The 19,746-nt window shown below is 56.4% G+C and overlaps 3 protein-coding genes across 4 annotated transcripts in view; 2 read left to right on the forward strand and 1 right to left on the reverse strand.

The window, feature by feature from the left end:
* The first annotated feature begins 493 nt into the window (after positions 1–493).
* Positions 494–3,419, forward strand: Vmac (vimentin type intermediate filament associated coiled-coil protein). Its single transcript, XM_055617790.1, has 2 exons — positions 494–724; positions 1,504–3,419. Exons 1-2 carry the CDS (start codon positions 534–536, stop codon positions 1,820–1,822), a joined length of 510 nt encoding a protein of 169 aa, XP_055473765.1. The 5' UTR covers positions 494–533; the 3' UTR covers positions 1,823–3,419.
* Positions 3,420–4,427: 1,008 nt separating this feature from the next.
* Caps (calcyphosine) lies at positions 4,428–5,866 on the forward strand. Its single transcript, XM_055617792.1, has 5 exons — positions 4,428–4,618; positions 4,715–4,816; positions 4,894–5,071; positions 5,148–5,354; positions 5,443–5,866. The coding sequence occupies exons 2-5, from the start codon at positions 4,734–4,736 to the stop codon at positions 5,542–5,544; spliced, it is 570 nt and encodes a 189-aa protein (XP_055473767.1). The 5' UTR covers positions 4,428–4,618; positions 4,715–4,733; the 3' UTR covers positions 5,545–5,866.
* Positions 5,794–19,746, reverse strand: part of Ranbp3 (RAN binding protein 3) — a 37,117-nt gene continuing 23,164 nt past the window's right edge. For both annotated transcript variants that reach the window (XM_055617788.1, XM_055617789.1), the window contains 14 exons: positions 19,633–19,669; positions 19,481–19,552; positions 15,337–15,402; positions 14,899–14,991; positions 13,834–13,961; positions 11,286–11,399; positions 10,499–10,602; positions 10,250–10,325; positions 9,507–9,609; positions 9,182–9,291; positions 8,117–8,237; positions 7,315–7,457; positions 6,833–7,019; positions 5,794–6,753 (listed from right to left, as the gene is read on the reverse strand). In XM_055617788.1, coding sequence (XP_055473763.1) covers positions 6,710–6,753; positions 6,833–7,019; positions 7,315–7,457; positions 8,117–8,237; positions 9,182–9,291; positions 9,507–9,609; positions 10,250–10,325; positions 10,499–10,602; positions 11,286–11,399; positions 13,834–13,961; positions 14,899–14,991; positions 15,337–15,402; positions 19,481–19,552; positions 19,633–19,669 — 1,398 coding nt within the window. In that variant the 3' untranslated portion in view covers positions 5,794–6,709. The remainder of the gene's footprint in view (positions 6,754–6,832; positions 7,020–7,314; positions 7,458–8,116; positions 8,238–9,181; positions 9,292–9,506; positions 9,610–10,249; positions 10,326–10,498; positions 10,603–11,285; positions 11,400–13,833; positions 13,962–14,898; positions 14,992–15,336; positions 15,403–19,480; positions 19,553–19,632; positions 19,670–19,746) is intronic.

The raw sequence follows: 19,746 nt of genomic DNA on the forward strand, positions 1-19,746 counted from the left end.
TGATTAGCCAGCGCTGCAGTGATGGGCGGGACATAGCGGGGAAGTAGCCAATCAGAGATCCAGAATTTCGCGGGGGGTGTGGCTACGTGCGCCTCCTGAATCATAACCGCGTGCAACTATTTGGGGGCGTGGCCAGGCCGGGAGCGGGGATCGTCGGCCGAGGGTGAGCACAATGCTTGACGGAGACCCAGGCCCAGTCTGCGCAGGCCCCAGCCCTCGCTGCGCTCGGAGGCGTAGCCAGACGGAACAGCTCGTCCTGGAAGGGACGTGAGCGTGGACTAAGGGGCGTGGTCGTCCTCGGGCCTGCCCGAAACGCGGCCAATAGCGAGCGTTTAAGAGGAAGGCACGTGCCTTCGCTCGGGGCGGGGCCGCCTGCCGTTCGCTCTGGGGTAGGGCGGGCCTCCTGAGAAGGTTTGAATTAATGCGGCCGCAGCCTGGGCGGACCGCGTCAGGGGGCGGGGCCCGGAGGTGGGGGTGGTGTGGTGGGCGGGCCCTGGCGGGGTGGGGCGGGGCCTGCGCGGCGTCCGGGGACCATGTCCGCGCCGCCGCCGCTGCAGATCCGGGAAGCGAACGCACACCTGGCGGCCTTGCACCGTCGCGCGGCGGAGCTGGAGACGCGGCTGCTGGCGGCGGAGCGCACGGTGCGCGCGCAGGCCGAGCGTCTGGCCTGCCACGACCAGCAGTTGCGCGCTGCCCTGGACGAGTTGGGCCGCGCCAAGGACCGGTGAGGCCCGGGAGGAGGCCTGGCGAACTTCCCAAGGGAGGTGGGCGGGAAGAGCTGGGAACCGAGAGCAAAAATCCCCGGAGCACTAAATGCCCGGCATCGCAGCACTTTAGAGAAGTTGAGGCCGGAGGATCAGGCGTTCAGGACCAGCCTCGACTACATGAGGAAGTAAAAGAGTATATAGCCCGAACCGCATGAGAGCCTTTCAGACTGTTCAAACGGAGCCAGCTGTTCCACAAGGTCGAGTCCTCTGGTACTTGGCCGCCCTAGGGGCGCAAGAGTATTGTGCCGCCTGAGGATCAGAGGGGGATCGAAGAGAAGAGTATGTCCCAGAGGCTGCTAGGTAGGGGCCACATCGGTAGATAAAGGCACAGAGCACCCAAGGACCGCGATGTCAGAACCCATACAGAATAGTCAGAGCCGTGGCAACCGTTTGGGGCCCCGAGGGAGTCAAAGTGGCATTGTTTTGTTTGCGAGAGAAAGCGGGTCTTTTGGAGTGCTGGGATGACAGGTGAGGGCCAGGGCTGCCATAGGGGTGACAGTGCTTTACCAAGGTGGCTGGCTCTACGTGTAAGAATTTGGTCTCATGGGGTTAAAGGAGTGAACCAACTTTTGCAAGTTGTACCCCGACTTCCACATGTAGGCTGTGGCACATGCCTCCCCACACAAGCACACAAATACAGAGGCAGCAGAGGAGGGCACCTAGGGAGCCTCCAGGTAATGTCCGCCCCACCGCTGCATGTCCTATATGTAACAGCCTCATTTGGTCCTCTCACCAGGGAGATTTCTGCCCTCCGAGAGCAGCTGCTGAGCTCTGAGGCCACTGTGCGCAGCCTGAAGGCCGCAGTGGACCAGAAGGACCAGGTGATCCAGCAGCTTCAGCCCCGGGCTGACCTTCTGCAGGACATCGCTCGCCGGCGCCCACCTCTGGCTGCACTGCTGGCCGCCCTGGAGGAGGCCGAGGGGCTGGGCCCCTTGCCAGCTAGCAACCCGGGCCAGCTACTTCCCGATGGCCCCGGCCCACCTCTGGGCAACAGCACTGGGGGGGAGGAGGGCCAGGACAACCTGCAGCCTGCTGTGTTTGGGACCACAGTGTGAGCTCTCCTGGAGGATCTCAGAACGTGTGGTCAGGGGCCCTCCTAGAGCCCAGGAGGGGACTTGGGACATTGCTGGGATCACATCTAAACGTCCAAACAAATGAAAGACCCAGATCCTACTTAAAACCATTTTCCCCAGTGCCGGGGTATCTGCTACATTCCACTGATTTAAATAGTTTCAAAAACAAACAAAAAGGCTGGGGTAGGTAGCTCAGTTAGCTGGAGCACGCACGAGGCTGAAATCAGGTGAGGCGACAGGATGCCAGTCATCCCAGGCAGGACTAGTGAGAAGATGGGGCAGTGGCTTTAAAGTGGGGTGTTTCCTGTTGGCGATAGGGACCCTGGCAGCCAGGCCGGCCTCAGACTTGCTGTCTCAGGAGGGTGACCCGCAGCTCTGCTGGGTGACAGACAGGCTCCCACCACAGGCCCTGCCTTTGGGGGTTTTGTTTGTATTTTGCTTTGAGATGGGGTCTCCCTCTATAGCCCAGGCTTACCTGGAAGCCACGGTCCTTCCAAATGCTTCAAATACAGGTGTGAGCCACCATGCCTTGCTGATGTGAGCCCCCCTCCCCTTTTTGCTCTTCTGTCTCCTGAGCCATCCTTCATGGGGCAGAATCTCCTCTTCATTTCATGTTCCGCCCCTTCTGTGTGAGAAGACAAATCATTAACCTCGGATCTATTTCCCTTAGCTCCATCCTTCCCTCTGGGAAGGACAGGTAGGTTGAGATATCAAAACCAAGGATGCCTCTGCCTTTGCCACAGGGCCTATGTACTGGCTGTTCCCTCTGCCTCCGTGCTTTCTCCCCATTTCCAGTTTCTTGACACTCAGGTTTCTCTCAAATGTCTCCTTCCAGAGGGGCCTTCTAACCAGCATCCCTGAAGTAATTCCTGCAGGCTGGTCACAACCCTACACTGTGATTATTTGGTTTGGTTTTTTTGAAGCATAGTCTTGTGTAGCCCAGGCTGGCCTCTTTTTATGTAGCTTGGGCTGGCTTTGAATTTCTGATCCTCCTGCCTCAGCATCTCCAGTGCTAGGATGACAGGCTTGTGCAGCTGCCCACAGCCCCAGCCTGGGACCAGCTTTCCCATGGAAGGCAAAGGCTGTTAGGGACTTTTGCCTTCTGTCTTCATCAGTGCCTGGCACAGCCCGGGAGGCCCTGCCATAGCCAGGAGCCTTCTGAACATCTGATGAGCCCTTTCCCCATCCCCGAGGACAATGGTGTTTTTGTAGAAAGTCTCCTTTTGATAACCTAAGAGAATCTATTTTTTTAAAACCTTGGTGTCTGTGCTGTCTAGGGCCTAAGATGGTGAGGGCACACTTGATTAGAGAGAGGAAGGGTCCCCACACATCCGTCTGGTTTCATGGTCCCAGTGCTCAAGGACTCCACGAGCAGCCACTGAGGAGGAAGGCGGGGCTGTTCCAAATGCAAGGGCCTCCGGCCATCCGGTCTCTGTCTGGAGTCTGACAGGGACCCTCAGTGTAGGAGACAGAGGCCCATTTTATCCTGGGGAGGGAGGGGAGAAGGGAGCTGTCTGTACAGGGAAAGGCGGGCTAGGGCCTGTCTGCACCAGAATAAACCAGGTACTTTTCCCGCTGAGCTGCCTTTTTTTTTTTTTCTATTGTGGGGACTGGAGAGAGTGCTGCTGGGCCTGGGCACACTTCGCAGCTGAGGAGGCTGAAGCTGGCAGTCCTGCAGCGTCCATGCACAGGCTGTCCTCAGTGACAGAGGAGGAAACTCAGCCCAAAGAAGTGCAGGGAGACTGCTTCTCCATCTACAGCCCACGGCCACTTCCAACTCAGGAGACAAGGACAGTACTGAAACGCCTAATAGCCAAGTGCTGTCTCCCTTGGGGGTTCTACGCGGGGTCTGGAATGCCAGCCTTGCATCTTACCATTAAGACTCAGAATTGCTTGGGCTGGCACTCATCGGCCAGGCTTGCTTGCCGTGGGTTGAGACCCGGGTTTTCACATCAGCACTATGAAAGGGAACACCTGAGAAATTTGTGTAAGAGTTATTTCTATTTTACATTTCCCTCTAGAAAAGCATTGGTGCCTTGGGTGTGGCGGAGCGACATTTGCCTGGCATGCCAAGGCTCTGGGTCCCATTGCCAAAAAGCAGGAACAATGAAGTATTTTTCTAGTACTTGCCAATAATGTTTGGAGCATAACAGGCCATCATCCATTTGGGTAGCAAAATGTCACTTCAGTTTCTCATTAACTGAATCATGACACTGGTTGGCTTGCAAACCCATGGATAGTTTTTCTTTTAATTGAGACAGTCTCTCACAGCCTGGAACTCTCGTCCCTCCATCTCCAGAGGCCCTCCATCTCCGGAGTGCTGGGATTATAGCCATGTATCACCAGGCCCCACTTTTTTGTTTTTATTTGTTGAAGATGGGGTCTCGGTCTGTAGCCAGCATGGCGTCACTTTTGACTAAGTCTCCCAAATGGGCGGGTGACATGCCTGTGCCACCGTGTCCAACTAGCCCTACACAGACGGGCTTTGAGCTGTAGTCCATGTAGTCCAGAGTGGGATGGCCATGGGCCCTGAGTGGTATAGGAAACAAGGGTCTGTCTCCAGCCAAGCTTGAAGCTACTGTGACCGCAGGGTTGGGCAGTAGGTCTGGGAGGCACAGCAGCCAACCCCTCCTGGCTGGCTAATGTGCTTGATACAGAGGTACAGGCAGGCCCCTCCCAGTCCCCAGAGCCACAGCGCCTAGCAACAGCTCTGCCAGGCAGGACGCACAGACCTCCCTGGAGCTCCACAGGCAAGACTCAAGGACACAGGCAGGCCAGGTGAGTGCTCTGGTGAGCTCAGCTTGGTCAGTGGTATCCCCAGCAACGTGCCAGGTGGGCTGAGCAGAAACTCACAGGAGTTCCGACCCCCTGCAGCTGTTCACTTGCACCCACAATGGACGCTGTGGACGCCACCATGGAGAGGCTGAGGGCCCAGTGCCTATCCCGAGGGGCCTCGGGCATCCAGGGCCTGGCCAGGTACGTCTCACTCCCAGCACTTCAGCAGCTTCTGGCCCGGGTAGTCCCCATCCACCTAACCCCATCTGGACCCCCAGGTTTTTCCGCCGCCTGGACAAGGATGGCAGCCGGTCTCTGGATGCAGGGGAGCTGAGGCAGGGCCTGGCACAGCTGGGGCTGGAGGTGGAGGAGGCAGAGGCAGAGGCTCTGTGCAGGCGCTGGGACCGAGATGGCAACCGGACAGTGGAGCTGGAGGAGTTCCTTCGGGCACTCCGGGTGAGGCTGGCTTCAGTGGCTGAGGGGCTGGGGGGGGGGGGGGTGCCATCCCAGCACTCATCACCGTCCCCGCCAGCCCCCCATGTCCCAGGCCCGGGAGGCTGTCATTGCAGCTGCCTTTGCCAAGCTGGACCGGACTGGGGATGGTGTGGTGACTGTGGAGGACCTGCGGGGGGTGTACAGTGGCCAGGCTCACCCCAAGGTACGCAGTGGAGAGTGGACGGAGGACGAGGCCCTTCGCCAATTCCTCGGCAACTTTGACACACTTGACAAGGATGGGCAGGTGTGTCTGCCTGGTGCCTCCCCAGGGCAGCGTCCCTAACCTGGGTCCGCTTGCAGCGCACCCCACCTCACAGCCGACCCATCCACAGGTAACGCTGGCCGAGTTCCGAGACTACTACAGTGGGCTCAGTGCCTCCGTGGATACAGACGCAGAATTCGTGGCCATGGTGAGCAGCGCCTGGCGCCTCTGACATGGCAGCCCTCACTTGCCCGACAGCTGCCCTTAGCCTAGTCCCTTCACCTACCTGGACCCTGTCACCACTGTCCCAGGGGCCCCAACTAGACACAGGGAGGGGGATGTGTGAGAACGGAGGCTGAAGAACCGGCTGGACCAGGTTTCCCGAGGGGCTACCCAGACCTGGCAATGGCTGGATTGATCACTGGCCCCAGCAGGGCCCCCCCCAGGCTGTCTGGAGGCCAGGTGCATGGGAGGCTGGGGCTTTAGTTGAAAGTTTTAATGCAGTTCTCAAATACATTTCATATGACAATCTTACATAAATGTTCCAAAACACATGGGCGACGTCTGGATTCACTTGTCACTGGCTGGCTAAGGCTGGGAGCAGTGTGATCCATCTGCTGGGCAGCCTCTGGTGTCCTTGCTGGCTCCCCCGAGTGGCCTGGCCAGAGATGGAACCACACAGTCCATGGGTGGGGGCCTCGTCTTCTGGCTGGGGCCAGGCCCTTTGCAGACTCCCTTTGCCTCTCAGGGACCCTAGATGGTTAGTCACCTAAGGGCTGTGCTGCGCTGGGCACCTGCTAAGGGAGACCCCAGCAGTGCGGGCGGGCAAGTGCGCAGGCACCCTCCTGGATCTGTCACCTTCGTCCAGACAGGTGTTCTCAGGCCCAAACACAGGGAGTCCCCGTGGGGGCTGGGCGCCGCCCACAGGGACATCAAGTCAGCTCAGCCCACAAGCAGCTTCATCCATGACCTCACAAACTAAGCCATCAGAAATGCACACGGGGCACCTGCCTGCCCCGTGACCCAGGTGGAGTGGGCAGCTGAGCGGACAGCAGGTTGCTCTCAGCAGAAAGCTGAGCCCAGAGTTCTCACCGTTGCTGCCCAGGGAGGAACACCACAATGCTTGGTGACCAGGTCAGCTCTGAGAGCCAGCGGAAGCTGTGACAAGTGTCAATGTGCCATTTCGATCGGAGGAGGGCGGGGAGCGTTCTTTCTGCTCATCAATATGATGAGGTCGGAGTCCCAAGCCGCATCCCGGCGTCCCCACCTGCTGTAGAGGGACGCGTGGATCCAGCCTGCGGCCACCCTAGCAATAGACACCACCATGACGCGGCCTGCGGGGAGGGACGGACGGTGGACAGACGACAAAGCAGCAGTCTGGCGCAGTGGCTCGGCCGCTATGTGCTCCCGGGAGCCTGGCCATCCCCTTCGTCACCTGTGCCTGTGGACAGAGTGGGTCTCAGTCGGCACACAGCCGGTGGGCCGGCTGGGGTCCCTCCCACTGGTCCCAGGCTGCTCACCGGCCCCCGTGACAGCCGAGGGGGCGAGCATGGCATCCTCATCACTGTCTTCCTCCTCAGTGGCCCGGGTGGCTCCTGGCTCAGGTGGGGGCGCCTTAGCCTCCTGCTCCTGCTCGGCGCGGCTACGCAGGGCCAGGATACGGTGGTGCAGTGCAGCATACAACTGGCCTGTATCCTTGGAGCTGGCCTGCGGGGGCAGGGTGTGAGGCAGGGTGTGGCCAGCAACCAGGCTGGGCAGTGCCCACGAATGTGGGCCCTGGCCTGCCACCGGGCCACACTGGCCTGGTCAGCTACGGTTCCTGACACCCCAAGTGCTGGCTGGCCCTGGAGAGTAAGGCAGGACAGTGAGCTGGGAAGGGGTCTACCATCCCTCTGTGTGTGATGAGTAGCGGAGGGGGCAGCATGGCTATCACGAACTGCCCGGGGGGGCTCTGGGACCAGCACTGAGCCAGTATGGCACCCCTGCATTCCCTTGAGCTCACCGAGATCAGGAAGACCTTGACGCCCTGGTCCTCTGCATCTGTCGCTGTGATTCGGATGCTCTTTTCACTGGCCTTGTCCATCTGCATCTGTGCCCACAGCTTCGTGTTCAGGATGAGCCGCAGGCTGCCCTGGGTCCGCATCACTGCAGCAAGGAAGCCGCTTAGCCACACCTGTCCCAACCTGCAACCCACATCTGGAGGGGTTGGGGAATCAAGCCCTTGGGGAAGAGGGTGGCCTGGAACAGGGCAGGTAGGGTGTGCCCTCATGGCCCCTCCTGAGATGGAGAAAAGCCACAACTATCCTGTGTCCACAGGGCTGAGGGCAGCTGCCAGGTCAATCCTGCAGACACTTCCATCAACACTTTTTTTTCCTTTTGAGGTAGGGGACACATGCAGGCTCAACCATGGACCAGGGCTACACAGCCTGGGCTACAGAGTTAGACCGCTTTCACACAGTCCCCCAAAGAGGTGTCAGCTCCGGGGAGCCAGGAGAGATCATGTCGTAGGCTGGCCTCTGGTTTTGTTGGAGGAAGGTTGCAAGCTGACACTCCTTCTGCCCCTGCCTTCCTTGCAAGCTGCACTGATTTCTGCGAGTGATTTGAAGACTGCTAAGGACACCTGATCAGGAAGCCAGTCCAGAGGGGCAGCAGGTCCAGACCAGAATGACAGGCCCAGGGCTCACATGGAGGACTGCTATTCCTGTTTGCAGCCATGCCCCTGCCCCAACTGTGGAGCCCACACTTCTGGTTTTGGCGTGACCTGTGCCTACCTCTGGGAAGATCTGTCCTTCCCCAGAGCTCACCTAGCCGGGACTGTAACGTGCCATCATCGGTTGCTGCCATGTCATTAAGCCTGAGGAGTCCCCGGCCGCGCTCCACCCACGACTGTGAGGTCTTGTCAAACACGAACAACTTACACTGCATCTGTAACACAACAGGGCCAGTGAGCACGCCCTCTCTGCCCCAAGCTGAGAGCTACCAGGGAGACTGAGACATCTGACCACCCCACCTGGCTCCCAGGTCCAAAACCTAAGGCCAGTGTCCTGACGGTGGCCAGCTTTCTCTTTGTCTAGTCATCTTTTATGGTTTTGGTCTCTGTGGTGCTAGGAATGGAACCCAGGGCTCCAGCACACTGGGCTCTACCACAGAGCCACACCTCCAGTTCAAGCGTGTAGACAAGGGCAACCCTGGAAGCACAGATCCAGACACAGATGCCGCTGAGCTCCCACACTGAAGGAGCACTGTGTACGGTCAAGAGATGCTTGGCTGCGGAAACAGCGACAGCCCCACAGTCCCTCCCGCTACCCACCCAGAAAGCAAGCACACAACCTAACAAATATACTTGTGTTACACTGCTTGGAAGAGTCTCGAGGCCGGAAGAGGACAAGTACCAGCTCACTGACACTGTCCCGTCCCTGTTACTCAGCCAGGAACAAAAACAATGCTCACATATGGCTCGTCACAGACTTAAGGACACTAACTGCTCAGTGACAAAACCAATCAAAGTCCCACAGATGGTGGGATTCCATAAGAAATGTCCCAGACCGAGATATCCAAAGATATGAGGATGCCAAGGTGCTCGATCATTGGGACAGAGCCTTATTTAGGTGATAAAAACACCCTGGGTCAAATTGTAACAATGGCTGTACAACTCATTTTTTTGTTTCCTTGAGATAGAAAAGTTCCTGACTGGCCTGGAAATCAGAGTTCCACCTGCCTCTGTCTCCGAAGTGCTGGGACTGAAGGCCTGCACTATCACACCCAGCTTCACTTTGTTGTTGTTGAAGACAGGTGCTTGCTATGTAGCCCAGGCTGGTCTTAATTCCTGGTAATCCTTCTGCCTCAGCATCCTGTGTGCTTGGTCTCACCTGCAGCACGTTGCTTTCTGCCTCCTCCCCTGTAATGACCTCCACCTTCTCCAGCAAACATGTCCACGCTGTAGCCTTCGTATAGGCAGCTGCTGACTCGGCCAGCGACTCTGCACAGCAGGGGGACCCAAGAAAGAAGCACAAGTCAGCAGGCCTGGGCTTCCTTCCTGAGGACCTGGGGAGCCCTGTCCTGGTCAGCAGAGCATGGCCACCCACCAGCCAACACAGGCACTTGAGGCCAACCTCTCATGTCCATTGGGGCCACAGCTGTCCCTACCTGGGGATCGGGAGTCTCCCCCTGGATGTGTGCAAGGCTGGGCTGTACCTTTCTTGGGCACAGCCTCCTGGGATGATGACTCAGACCCCGACTGGGCATGTGTAGTCTCCCTGCTGGCATCTGAATTGGCTTCATTCAGCTTGGGGGGGCTCTGAGGAAACAAGCGTGCCAGGGCGGAGCTGCTGTGGGTGCTGAGGACAGAGCGAGAGGCCCAGCAGGGACGGCCGCTCAGCACTTCCCGGAGGCCTGACTCCTGCACCCTGCAGGGCCTGTCCTCAACAGCCATTCCATTCCTAGTCAGGCCCAGCCTCGCAGGGCCGCAGGATGCCACCTGTGTGTAGCCATCTGGGGTCGTTCTGTGGCACCACACTGTGGCAGACCAACAGGAAGAAGCTGCAGCATGGCTACAGAGTGGTGGGAAAGCAGGGAATGTGCACGCGCCTGCTAGCCTGGCTGACCCCGTCCTGCGGAAGTGGCAGACATGGCTGGCCCTGTGGACAGGGACACAGGGCAGCTGTCTCAGTGGTGTAGCTTTGAGTGCCACAGCGGATGTTCACCACAGCTGGCCCTGGCCACAGGGAAGTCTATGTCAGTGGACAGTGAAGACCACTGGTGATGCCAGCCCCTGGCAGCCTCTGTGGGCAACCGAAGCCTCTAACAAGTGGAGCTGGTCCTTCTCATCCCTACACCTCAATGTCCTGCCCTGACTGCACAGGAGAGAGTATGTCAGCCATAGACCGTGTGCCCCCGAGTGGGAACAGGGACCAAAACACAGTGCCAGGGTCACTCACCAAGACGCGCTCACTCATGTTCTGGCCAAACACAAACTTGGTGGAGGTGTCAGCACTGTGGGTCGAGTTGTCTGTGCTGGAGAGGAGTGGCGCTGTCAGTGTGGCACCTGGTGTGCACCGCCCAAGCACAGGCCACGAAGGGTGCCACCGCCTCCCTCCCTCCCTCCCAGCGCACAGGCTGGGCAGACGCCCACCCTCTGCTTCTCCAGTGGAGGGTCCTGGTGGCGTGTGCGCTCCACAGCGGCTCACCTGGAACTGATGTACTGCAGAAAGTAGTTGGTTGCTGTGGGTGTTTCTGAGCTGGGGTGTGCGCTGCTGTCCACATCTGCCACATCAGCATTCTCGTTCAGTAACTGAGAAGAAAGACGGAAGCAGGCTGTTCATGTGAGCTTGTCTCACAGGTGTCTGCCAAGTCCTGCTGTATGAACGCCTGGTGTACAGGGTGCAGCTGCCACCAACATGGCTGCACTTGATACAGCAGTTAAGATACAAAGGCAAGCTGGGCATAGCGGCACACGCCTTCAAACTCAGCACTGGGAGGCAGAGGCAGGAGGATCTCTGAGTTCAGGCCAAAAGGACTATAGTAAGATCTTGTTTCAAATAGATAATTGTCTGGTATCAGACCCCACACCTCTCATCACAGCACTCACGAGGCCCAGGCTGGAGGATCAGGAGTCCAGGGTCATCCAAAGCCACACAATTAGTTCAAGGCCAGCTCAGACTACATGAGACCTCGTCTTAAAATCAGACCCACATCAAATCAATCACAAACTCATTATTTCTTTTAGTTTAGGTCTTGGAAAGATGATCTCAGCCTGAAATCCCATGACTTGAGGATCAGTAGTTAAGTTCATCCTTGATTATACAGTGGATTTGAGGCTGGCTTTGGCCACACGAGCCACTATCTCAATGAGAGAAGGGACTCTTAGCAGAATAGGGGACATGGACAATGAATGTCTGGGTAGATGTGTGACTGTCATCAAGCATCCCAGGACACATTTTCGCTCCACTGCCCCACACCCACCAGGCCAAATACCTTCACTCTGTCTCTCAAGTTCTGTCCAAACACGAAAGCCTGTGGGGCCACCTGCTCCTCTTGACAGTGCCCCTCCCCCAAGGTACCACACGGGGCTTTTTGAGGCACTTTCTCCTATAGAAAAAGAAAAATCAGTTACAAAGGATGATGACAGAAGAGTGCTCATGAGCCTTGAGTCAGCCAGGCACACGACCTTACTGGCACTTATGGCAGACTCTCCTGAGGTAGGCACCATTAGAGAAAGGCCTGGAACCCCAGACCTATGTTGTGGGCCCAGGGATCTGCTGAAGGTTTGGGATGGTGCTAGGCCTGAAGCCTGATGGCTGGCCAATACCAGCAGTTCCCTGTCTCAATAGAGCTGTGGGTGGGAAGGGATTGCTTCCAGCTGGGTGCCAAGGTGGAGTGACTCTGGGAAGCTCAAGACCCAAGGGCACCACTCTTAGAGCCACAGTTCTAAGTTGTCTCCTAGGCTGTCAAGAGTCAAGTTTGCAAGTATCACAGCTTAGAAGGCACCTGTAAGAACCTGTTCTTGGGGACTCCAGCTCAGGCACAAGGATGTTGGCTGTCAGGGGGGCAAGGCATGTCACCAAGAAGCAGATCAAGTGAGGCCCAGGACAGTCATGGAGGCAACAGTGCAGTGTGGTCAGAGGTGGAGTTCCTCTTCAGCGATGTTCACTTCCACCTCCCAGCTTCCCGTACTGAGTGTTTTAGACAAGCTTACGCTTTTGCCATTGCCCCAGTCACATTCATCTATGCATGTGCATTCACATGTATGCATGCACAGAAATTAAAAAAAAAAAAAAAAAAAAAAAAATCAACTCTCTGGACTGGTTCCTCCCACCACGTGAATCCCTGAGATCCAACCTAGGTACTCAGCTTTAGAAGCCAGCACTTTTGATTCACTGAGCCCTCTCGCTGGCTCCTCTAAATACTTCCTTCTTGCAAGTGTGACTCTCCTGAGTACAGGAACTCCATCACCCATGTGGTCTGGAGGAGGGGAATTTAGAGTGGTACCAGGAGCAATGCCCTGGGGCAATGCCCTGACTGCAGCTCCAGAAGCCCTGACATGTCTGTGAGTGCAACCTGCAGTGGTGGGAAGGGTTATGGCACAGTTCTGAGGTTTCTCCTAGGCTGTCAAGAGTTTAATAGTCTCCACTTGCTTGACACCCTATAAATCTGGCTCCATTCTGACTCTGCCATAGCCTTGTGCCCACACAGGGGGTGTGGCTTCTGTGCACAGTCCTCCATATCCCTTCGGACGCTATTACCCACTGAGAACTGGCCCCTGGACCTGGCACGGCTCCTGAAAGGTTTCTACCTGCATGGAGAAGCCCAGTCTCTGGGATCAAGGAGCTCCAGAAGGACACGGTCTGACCTGTGTGTCACCAAGCAGCCCTGCCTCCTAGCCAGTGTCCTGTCAGAGCCATGACTCCACTTCCTGGTCACTGAGCTCAGCATCCTGGGTCAGCTGTCTGCTGTCAGTCTCATGAGTCAGGAACGGCTGAGAAGGTAAGGGTCCTGCCTATTCTTGCCACATGATCAGAGATCGTGAGCACGATGACACTGTCTATGCCCGGGCAGCCTGGGAGTGAGGCTACATATGGAATGTGAGACCTTGGGGTCAAATGTGGGTGCCAGAGACAGAATCCAGTCGGATAAATGTTTCGGCACTGAGAACCTAGCCTGCTGGTGAGACAGTGGAACCCATAAACGTCGTAAACTGAGGAGTGGGAGGGGCCGGACTGTGGAGGGTGGGAACCGCAAGAAGGTGACTTAAGCGTGGAGACAGATGCTGGCCCAGCCTGGGAGCTAACCATTTAGAGCACTGGGGTGGGACAGGCATTTCCCTGCACAGTGCAAGATTCCCACGTCCCTCTGAGCATTTTCCAGGTGAGAACAGACACACAGTGATGACTGTGACTATGTGGATGAATTCAAGAACACAGCATTCAGCCTGAGCCCTCCATCAAAGGCCTCCCCCAGCAGCTGCTGGAGCACTGCTCCTGGCCTTAGTCCTGGGTCTGCACAGGGCTGGCTGCCAGTACCAGTGCATTCCGAGGGCTCATCTCTGGGGACCTTGTTAAAGACACAAAGGTCACTCTGAGCTCCCTGGCAGGGGGGACCATCCTGACAAGTGACCACCCATCAATGTCAGGTGTGCAGTGATAGCCTCTCAGCACCTAGTGTGGTATGGAGAGGCCCTTGCAAAGGACTGAGAACTTTGGCTCCCTGCTGGTGTCTCCATGACTGCCTATCTCATGAGCACTGCCAGTGAAGTGGACTGGGATCAATCAGCCTGGAGCAGCAGAGCCAGCACCATCTTCTGAAATTGTGAGCCAGTAAATCTTCTGTCTCTGCAAAGGGTCCTGCACGGGTATTCTGTTCCAGTGTGGAAAAGGGAGTGGCCCAGGTGCAGCCATGTAAAGAGCACTGAGCAAAGCCAGGCAGCAAGAACCCCCCCCACTCCCCCCACCCCCGTGTGAGAGAACCTGCACAGACCATACCAGGGCCTGGCTCTGCAGCCCACCCTGGCTGCTCCCCAACCAACCTCAAGTGTGTGTGCCCCCTCGGCAGACTCGGAGGGGCTCCTCTGCGTGAGGTTTTCTGGTGATGTAGTCGTGGCTGTCCCTGTGCAGTCTGCTGGCATGCTGACCCCGTTGGTGCCGCTGCTGGGGACTGCAAGAGGGAGAGAGAGAGTGTGTGTGGAAAGGTGTCCCCCAGCCCTTCGGCAGCTGGCAATGCTGCTGGACTCTGTCTAGGCCTCCTTCGTGAAGAGGCTTCTAAAGTTCATTCATCTTGGGCTATGCACAGTGATGAATGCTTTTAATCCCAACACTTGGAAGGCAGAGGCAGGTGGTTCCCCATGAGTTCAAGCAAAGACAGATGTACACTTAAAAAAAAAGCGCCACGCATTCTTACATTAAAAACAAAAAATGTCCAAAGCCTAGCCCCGAGGGCTGCTGTCTTTATTCCAGGAGACACTGAATTGGCATGTAGCTCAGGTCACACAGGGCCCGGGCTCCATCCCCAGTACTACACACCCCAAGATCTGAACAACACCTGGCTCAGGACTCCCACAAAATCAACAGCAAAAGAAAACCTAGCGTGGATGCTCTGTGCAACGGGAGGCGAGCCCGCCTGGGCTCATGGGGTCAGCAGCCAGCCCCCAGCACTTCACATACTCACCCAGCAGGAAGAAGCTGGTGGAGTGTACGTGCCCACTGTCCCATGGTTAAGAAGGGATACAAAGTGAGCTCAAGAGTAGACTGGGCTACCCTATGTCACAAAGACCCAACTAAACTGAGACAAAATACAATGGCCCTCTAACATGCTGGGCCATGCTGCTGGCCCCCAAATCAGGACAAAATGAAACAAGGCTCTCTGAGTATGATACAGCTTTGTCTACCTGCTGACTCTGAGCGCTGGAGCCAAGCCGACTTTGGGTAATTTATTAGCATGATCCAAGAAGTGGCCCAAGAGGCAGGGCCAAAACCCAGTGAGCCTTAGGTAGAAACTGTGGTGGTATCCCATTCCTTTATCGAGGTTCCCCTAGGATGGGGCTTGCCAAAGGGTCCCCTTGCCTCTGTACTCAGACTGTGACTTGGTCCCTTACCCGTCTGTGACAGCACCTTGGGCTGAGGGGCCTGCAGCACGGCTGGGCGGAGCACGCCACGCTGCTGTTCCCTGGGCTTCTGGCTGGGCAGACCTGGAACACAATGGATTCTAGGAACATCGGCCCTGCTACATCAACTCCAGTGGTTGTGCAAGGGAGGCCACACTCAACCCCAACACTTGACAGTGACCGACAACTGCCACTAGGATCTGGGATGAGGTCTGGGTCACTGCTTACTCTCCCAGAGCTGACACAGTACAAGATAAGATGGCCAGGGCTGGTACAGGGTCACATGAATTCCCAAATAGGAGATGACCTGCCCCTGCAGGTCTGAGCAGCTTCCCAGAGCTGCTTCCATGTCAATACCAGTCCCAGTAGACAGACTGGGCCTGCAGCAAGCGTCCTAGGGCCAGGTAGGGGCCTGGAAATGTCACCCACCTGCACTGGGCGCCTGGCCGTGGATGAGTGTAGGGGGCTTCAGTCGGAAGCCGCTGCTCTTCTCCTCTGCAAACACAAGACACACCTGAGCTCAGCCTGTGGGGGCAGGAGCACAGCGAAACAGTGCAGTGTGGACCTAGGACCCCGGAGAATGGTCCAGGCTACAACAACAGAAAAGCAGGAGGCCCAGGGTCAGAGGGTACGGTTCTGCAGCAAGGCCAGCACAGGGGATGTGAGAATGAAGATGCTGAGGCAGGGTCACATACCCACCAGGCTCTGGGCCCTTCCACCCAGTGAGGGGAGTGATGACACTATTGAGCAAGCCTACAACAGAGGACACGAAAGCCAAGGATCATTGGACCTGCCTCCAGGACATGCCTATGGCTCAGTGCCAGCCCCCTCAGTCACTCACAAGAGGCTTAGTGACTAAGCTAGCAGGTAGAGAGCTAGGGCTTCAGGAACAGCTAGAGACCCAGTGTTAGTCTGCATCCTGGTGACCTTGTATGAGTGCGGGACAGGTGGTCTAACCTGACTCAGGCCAGGAGGAAGGTATGGGAAAACAAACAGGCCATAGGGAGTCTTGGAGACTCAGCCATGAGGCCAACCCTACTGATGAAGCAAAGACAATAAAATTCTTGGGGAAAGGACAACAGGAAACCCTAACATACAGGAAACTGGTCCCGCTGGAAAGCCCAGGGGCCGCCTTGGGGACCACGCAGTTAGAGCAGCACTCAAGCTCTAGAAGTAAAGGGCTGAGTGCACTGGCTACACAGGGCCTATGTGTGTGACAAAGCAAACACTGGAGCCAGCCATGAAGTGGACAAGGGTGCCTCCAAGGGGTTAGTGCTAGGCCACACTTTTCAAACCTGAAACCAAGTTCATAAACTGTATAACTGGAGGCCCCAAAGGCTGGCCACAGGAAGTCTCTCAGGGTCCTGTTTCCTACAGAAGTAACCACAACACAAGCTTTAAGACTTGAGGGAAGCCAGGTGGTGGTGACACACACCTGTAATCCCAGCACTCTGGGAGTCAGAGGCAGGCGGATCGCTGTGAGTTCAAGGCCAGCCTGGTCTACAGAGTGAGTCCAGGACAGCCCAGGGTACACAGAGAAACCCGGCCACAAAACAAAACAACAAAACAAAACAACAACAAAAACCAGAAAGACTTGAGGGTAACATAGCTGGCCACAGAGACTGTAGCCATTCACCTGCAGCACCATGGGGCCCAGAGCCTGCCCATTGTGCTGGCACACAGGAGTCCATGCAGGGTACTGCTATGACCAGATGGACAAACACAGGCGAGCCTCCCTGCCGAAGGTAGGTGGGCAGCCAAGGCTTAGAGTTCTGTCCCCAGCCCGTCCACAGGGACATCCTGGGATGACACTCTTTGCTAACAGTGTTGCTGCATGTGAGGCTGCTCACGTCCTAGGGGAGCCAGGCTTCACCTCCCCACAGCCGGCACCCAAGGGATGGGGCTGGGGAGACTGCTCACTCAAGGGAGCTCCCCACTTAATTGGAAACACACTGCCCTGAGGCTGGCAAAGCTCCCAGAGCAGTGACTGGTATGGCTGGGCAAGATTGTCACTGGCTGGGTCGTCATGACTAGGGGATGCAGAGTAGAGCCAGGTTTCTTCTTCAGGCTCACCTTGTAGCTGAGGATGACCTTGAACTCTTGATCTTCCTGCCTTCACTTCCCACGAGCTGGGATGACAGATGTACGTCTCCAGACCTGCTTCTTTTCTTCTTCCTCTTTTTTTTTTTTTTTTTTAATTGAGACAGGGTTTCTCTGTGTAGCCCTGACTGCCCTGTAACTCACTCTGTAGACCAGGCTGGCCACCTGTCTTTGCCTCCCAGGGCTGGGATTAAAGGCATAAGCCACCATTACCCAGCTGAAACCAGGCTTCTTAAACATCAGGAAGAAGGGCTAGGGCATTAAAAAAAAAATCCTACCACTATATGCCCAGGAACAGGGTGTGGCAAAGGCCAAGCAGGGTACCCTGAGCATCAAGATCCTGGTTCTAGAGGTTGCACACGGAGAGAGAGAGAGAGAGAGAAGCAGCTCCTAGGACTAAGATGGAACGGTGAGCAAAGTCCCTGCAGAGACAGGACAGAAGGGGACCAGGGCCACTCTTCAGACTGTCAAATTCCAAGCATCAAACAGTTTTCTGACAGCACAGAAACCATCAGACAGACCCAGAGTCACTCGCACCAAGACCCAAGAACAGGGACAGAGAGGGAAGGCTCTGCAGCCACCAGGAGACAGGAGGAGTGGGGCAAACAAGGAGAGCCTCCTCCGCAGGGCAGAACACAGCCATGCTGGGGAAGCACACACAGGAGCAACACCACCAGGAAAAGGACAGAAACTGCTCCGAAAAGCCAAGTCACCCTTGTGGATTCCCCAAAGGCAGCCCCAAAGGTTCTCCTTGGAGGAAGACAGCGCTGTGGAATCCAAGTCATCACAGTGGGCTGGGGAGACAGCTCAGTGGGAAGAGCACCCACCCTGAGTCTAAGGCCCTGCGTTCGAATCTCCAGTATTTATATAAGAAACTAACAGATGCAGAGGATGGATCCTGAGCTTGCTTGGCCAGGCAGCCCAGACCCAACTGTGAGCTTCTGTCCAGGCAGAGCCCCTATCTTGAGAGAGCAAGACAGAGACAGAGAGAAGGAGCCATCAAAAAAAACATCTGAGGCCTTGCTCTGGCTCCCACACAGATGAACATGCCGCATGCACAGAATAAAAACAGGCAGGCCGACAAGGCTGGGCATCTCCTTTCTACAACCTCTACACATCCGCAAGCTGGCACACAGCCTTTAAATCAAGATGGTGTGCAGCCATGAAAGGGCCTGAGATGCCTGCTTTGCACCACCATGCCCCAGATGTGCAGGATGGAGTGGAGTGGGGCTGGTCACAGAGGAATTCCACCAGACTTCCTGAACATTACAGAAGTCACACCTGCTGCCCTGGGATAGACCCCGGGACCAGAAGCAGAGCCAGCAGAGGCCAGGACACTGCACAGTCTTGCTCTTCAAGGTGGAAGCCAGACCGGGCCTGTCATAACATCTGCCTGGTCTTCGCAGACACTCACACCCCATGAAGCACCATAGTGCCACACTGTGGGCCGGCAGTGTTCACAGCTAGTGGCTCAGGCCACAGCACTGGCTCTGTCAGTGTCACTTGGCAGATCTTTTATAGGGAGTGCAGCCTACAAAGTCTCAGGACTGGCATACAGTGAAAAGACCAAAAAAGGCACACTTGGTGGGTTTGGAGCCTACCCAGGTGCAGAGTATGCACTCTCCAAAGGGTCTCTGAGATCAAAGTGGGCTCCCAGAGCAGAGGACATGAGGCGCGGCCCCTTCTTGGTCTCCTGCAGCCCACAGTGGTCACAGAGAACAGCGCCAAGAATGCGCATGACCCTCAACATCTGCCCCCAAAGGCTGACTGGTGCGCCACCACGCCTAGTTCCTACAGCCCTGGAATTCAAACCCAGGGCTTCCTACATGCTAGGTGACTGCACTACCCACCGAGCCTCAGCTTGGTTTTCTGTCACTGTTGTTTTTTAAAAACATGAATCTGTAATTTCACTAAGTTCTCGCAAAGAGCTGGGTGAACGAGTGCATGTCTGTCGGCTGAGGGGGAGGCAGACCACGCCTCCTCTGCACAGGAGTGGACCTCTACATATATATGCATCTAGGTGACACTGTATCTGGGTGGCAACAGGCACAGGGCAGCAATCACCTAAACTCAAGGGGTGCCTATGTGAAGGGGGCTGCTGGGCTTTGCCCGACTCCAGCGGAGCATCCCCAGCCCTAGCTGCAGCCTCACTCCTGGAGTGCTTGGAGCCCAGAGGCTGGTATCCATGTGTATGTCCCTCAGTCTTACCACATGCCCCGAGCTGGGAGAACAGGTTGACTGGCCCTGGTTCTACACTGAGTGCATACTAATAGCTAGCAGGCGAGGTCACTGTCCCCTCGAGCCCACACCAGCAATTATGTCCTTGCAAAGACAGTTGCAATCACATCTGAAGTCCCCACAGGGTTTGACAGGAAACCTCCCAACTCCACCTTAGGGCAACTGTGTCAGTCTTCTTCAGCCCAGGAGTCACCCTTTCGTCTGGCTCTCCCTGGCTCACAATGGTGTCACTCACCTGAGTGCGTTAGAGAGGACGTCCGCTCTCGCTTGATGGGAGGGCAGTAGTTTCCATCTTCACGATCAGAATCTAGACACAGGGTGGGTGGAGTCAAGGAGTGTTCAAGTCTGCCTCCAGGATTTGGCTCAATGTTCTAGAGACTTCCTTACCTTCTCCGGCTTCAGGGCTGGAGCTGCCAGCAGACCTCTGCAATAAGAGCACAGAAACGGTGAGAGGCCCTGAGTGTCCTAAACCTGTACCCACAACTCCACCGGTGCCCTGCC

The sequence above is a fragment of the Psammomys obesus genome, unplaced genomic scaffold (genome assembly GCF_907164565.1).
Source record: "Psammomys obesus unplaced genomic scaffold, mPsaObe1.curated_primary_1811, whole genome shotgun sequence".
NCBI classification, from domain to species: domain Eukaryota; kingdom Metazoa; phylum Chordata; class Mammalia; order Rodentia; family Muridae; genus Psammomys; species Psammomys obesus.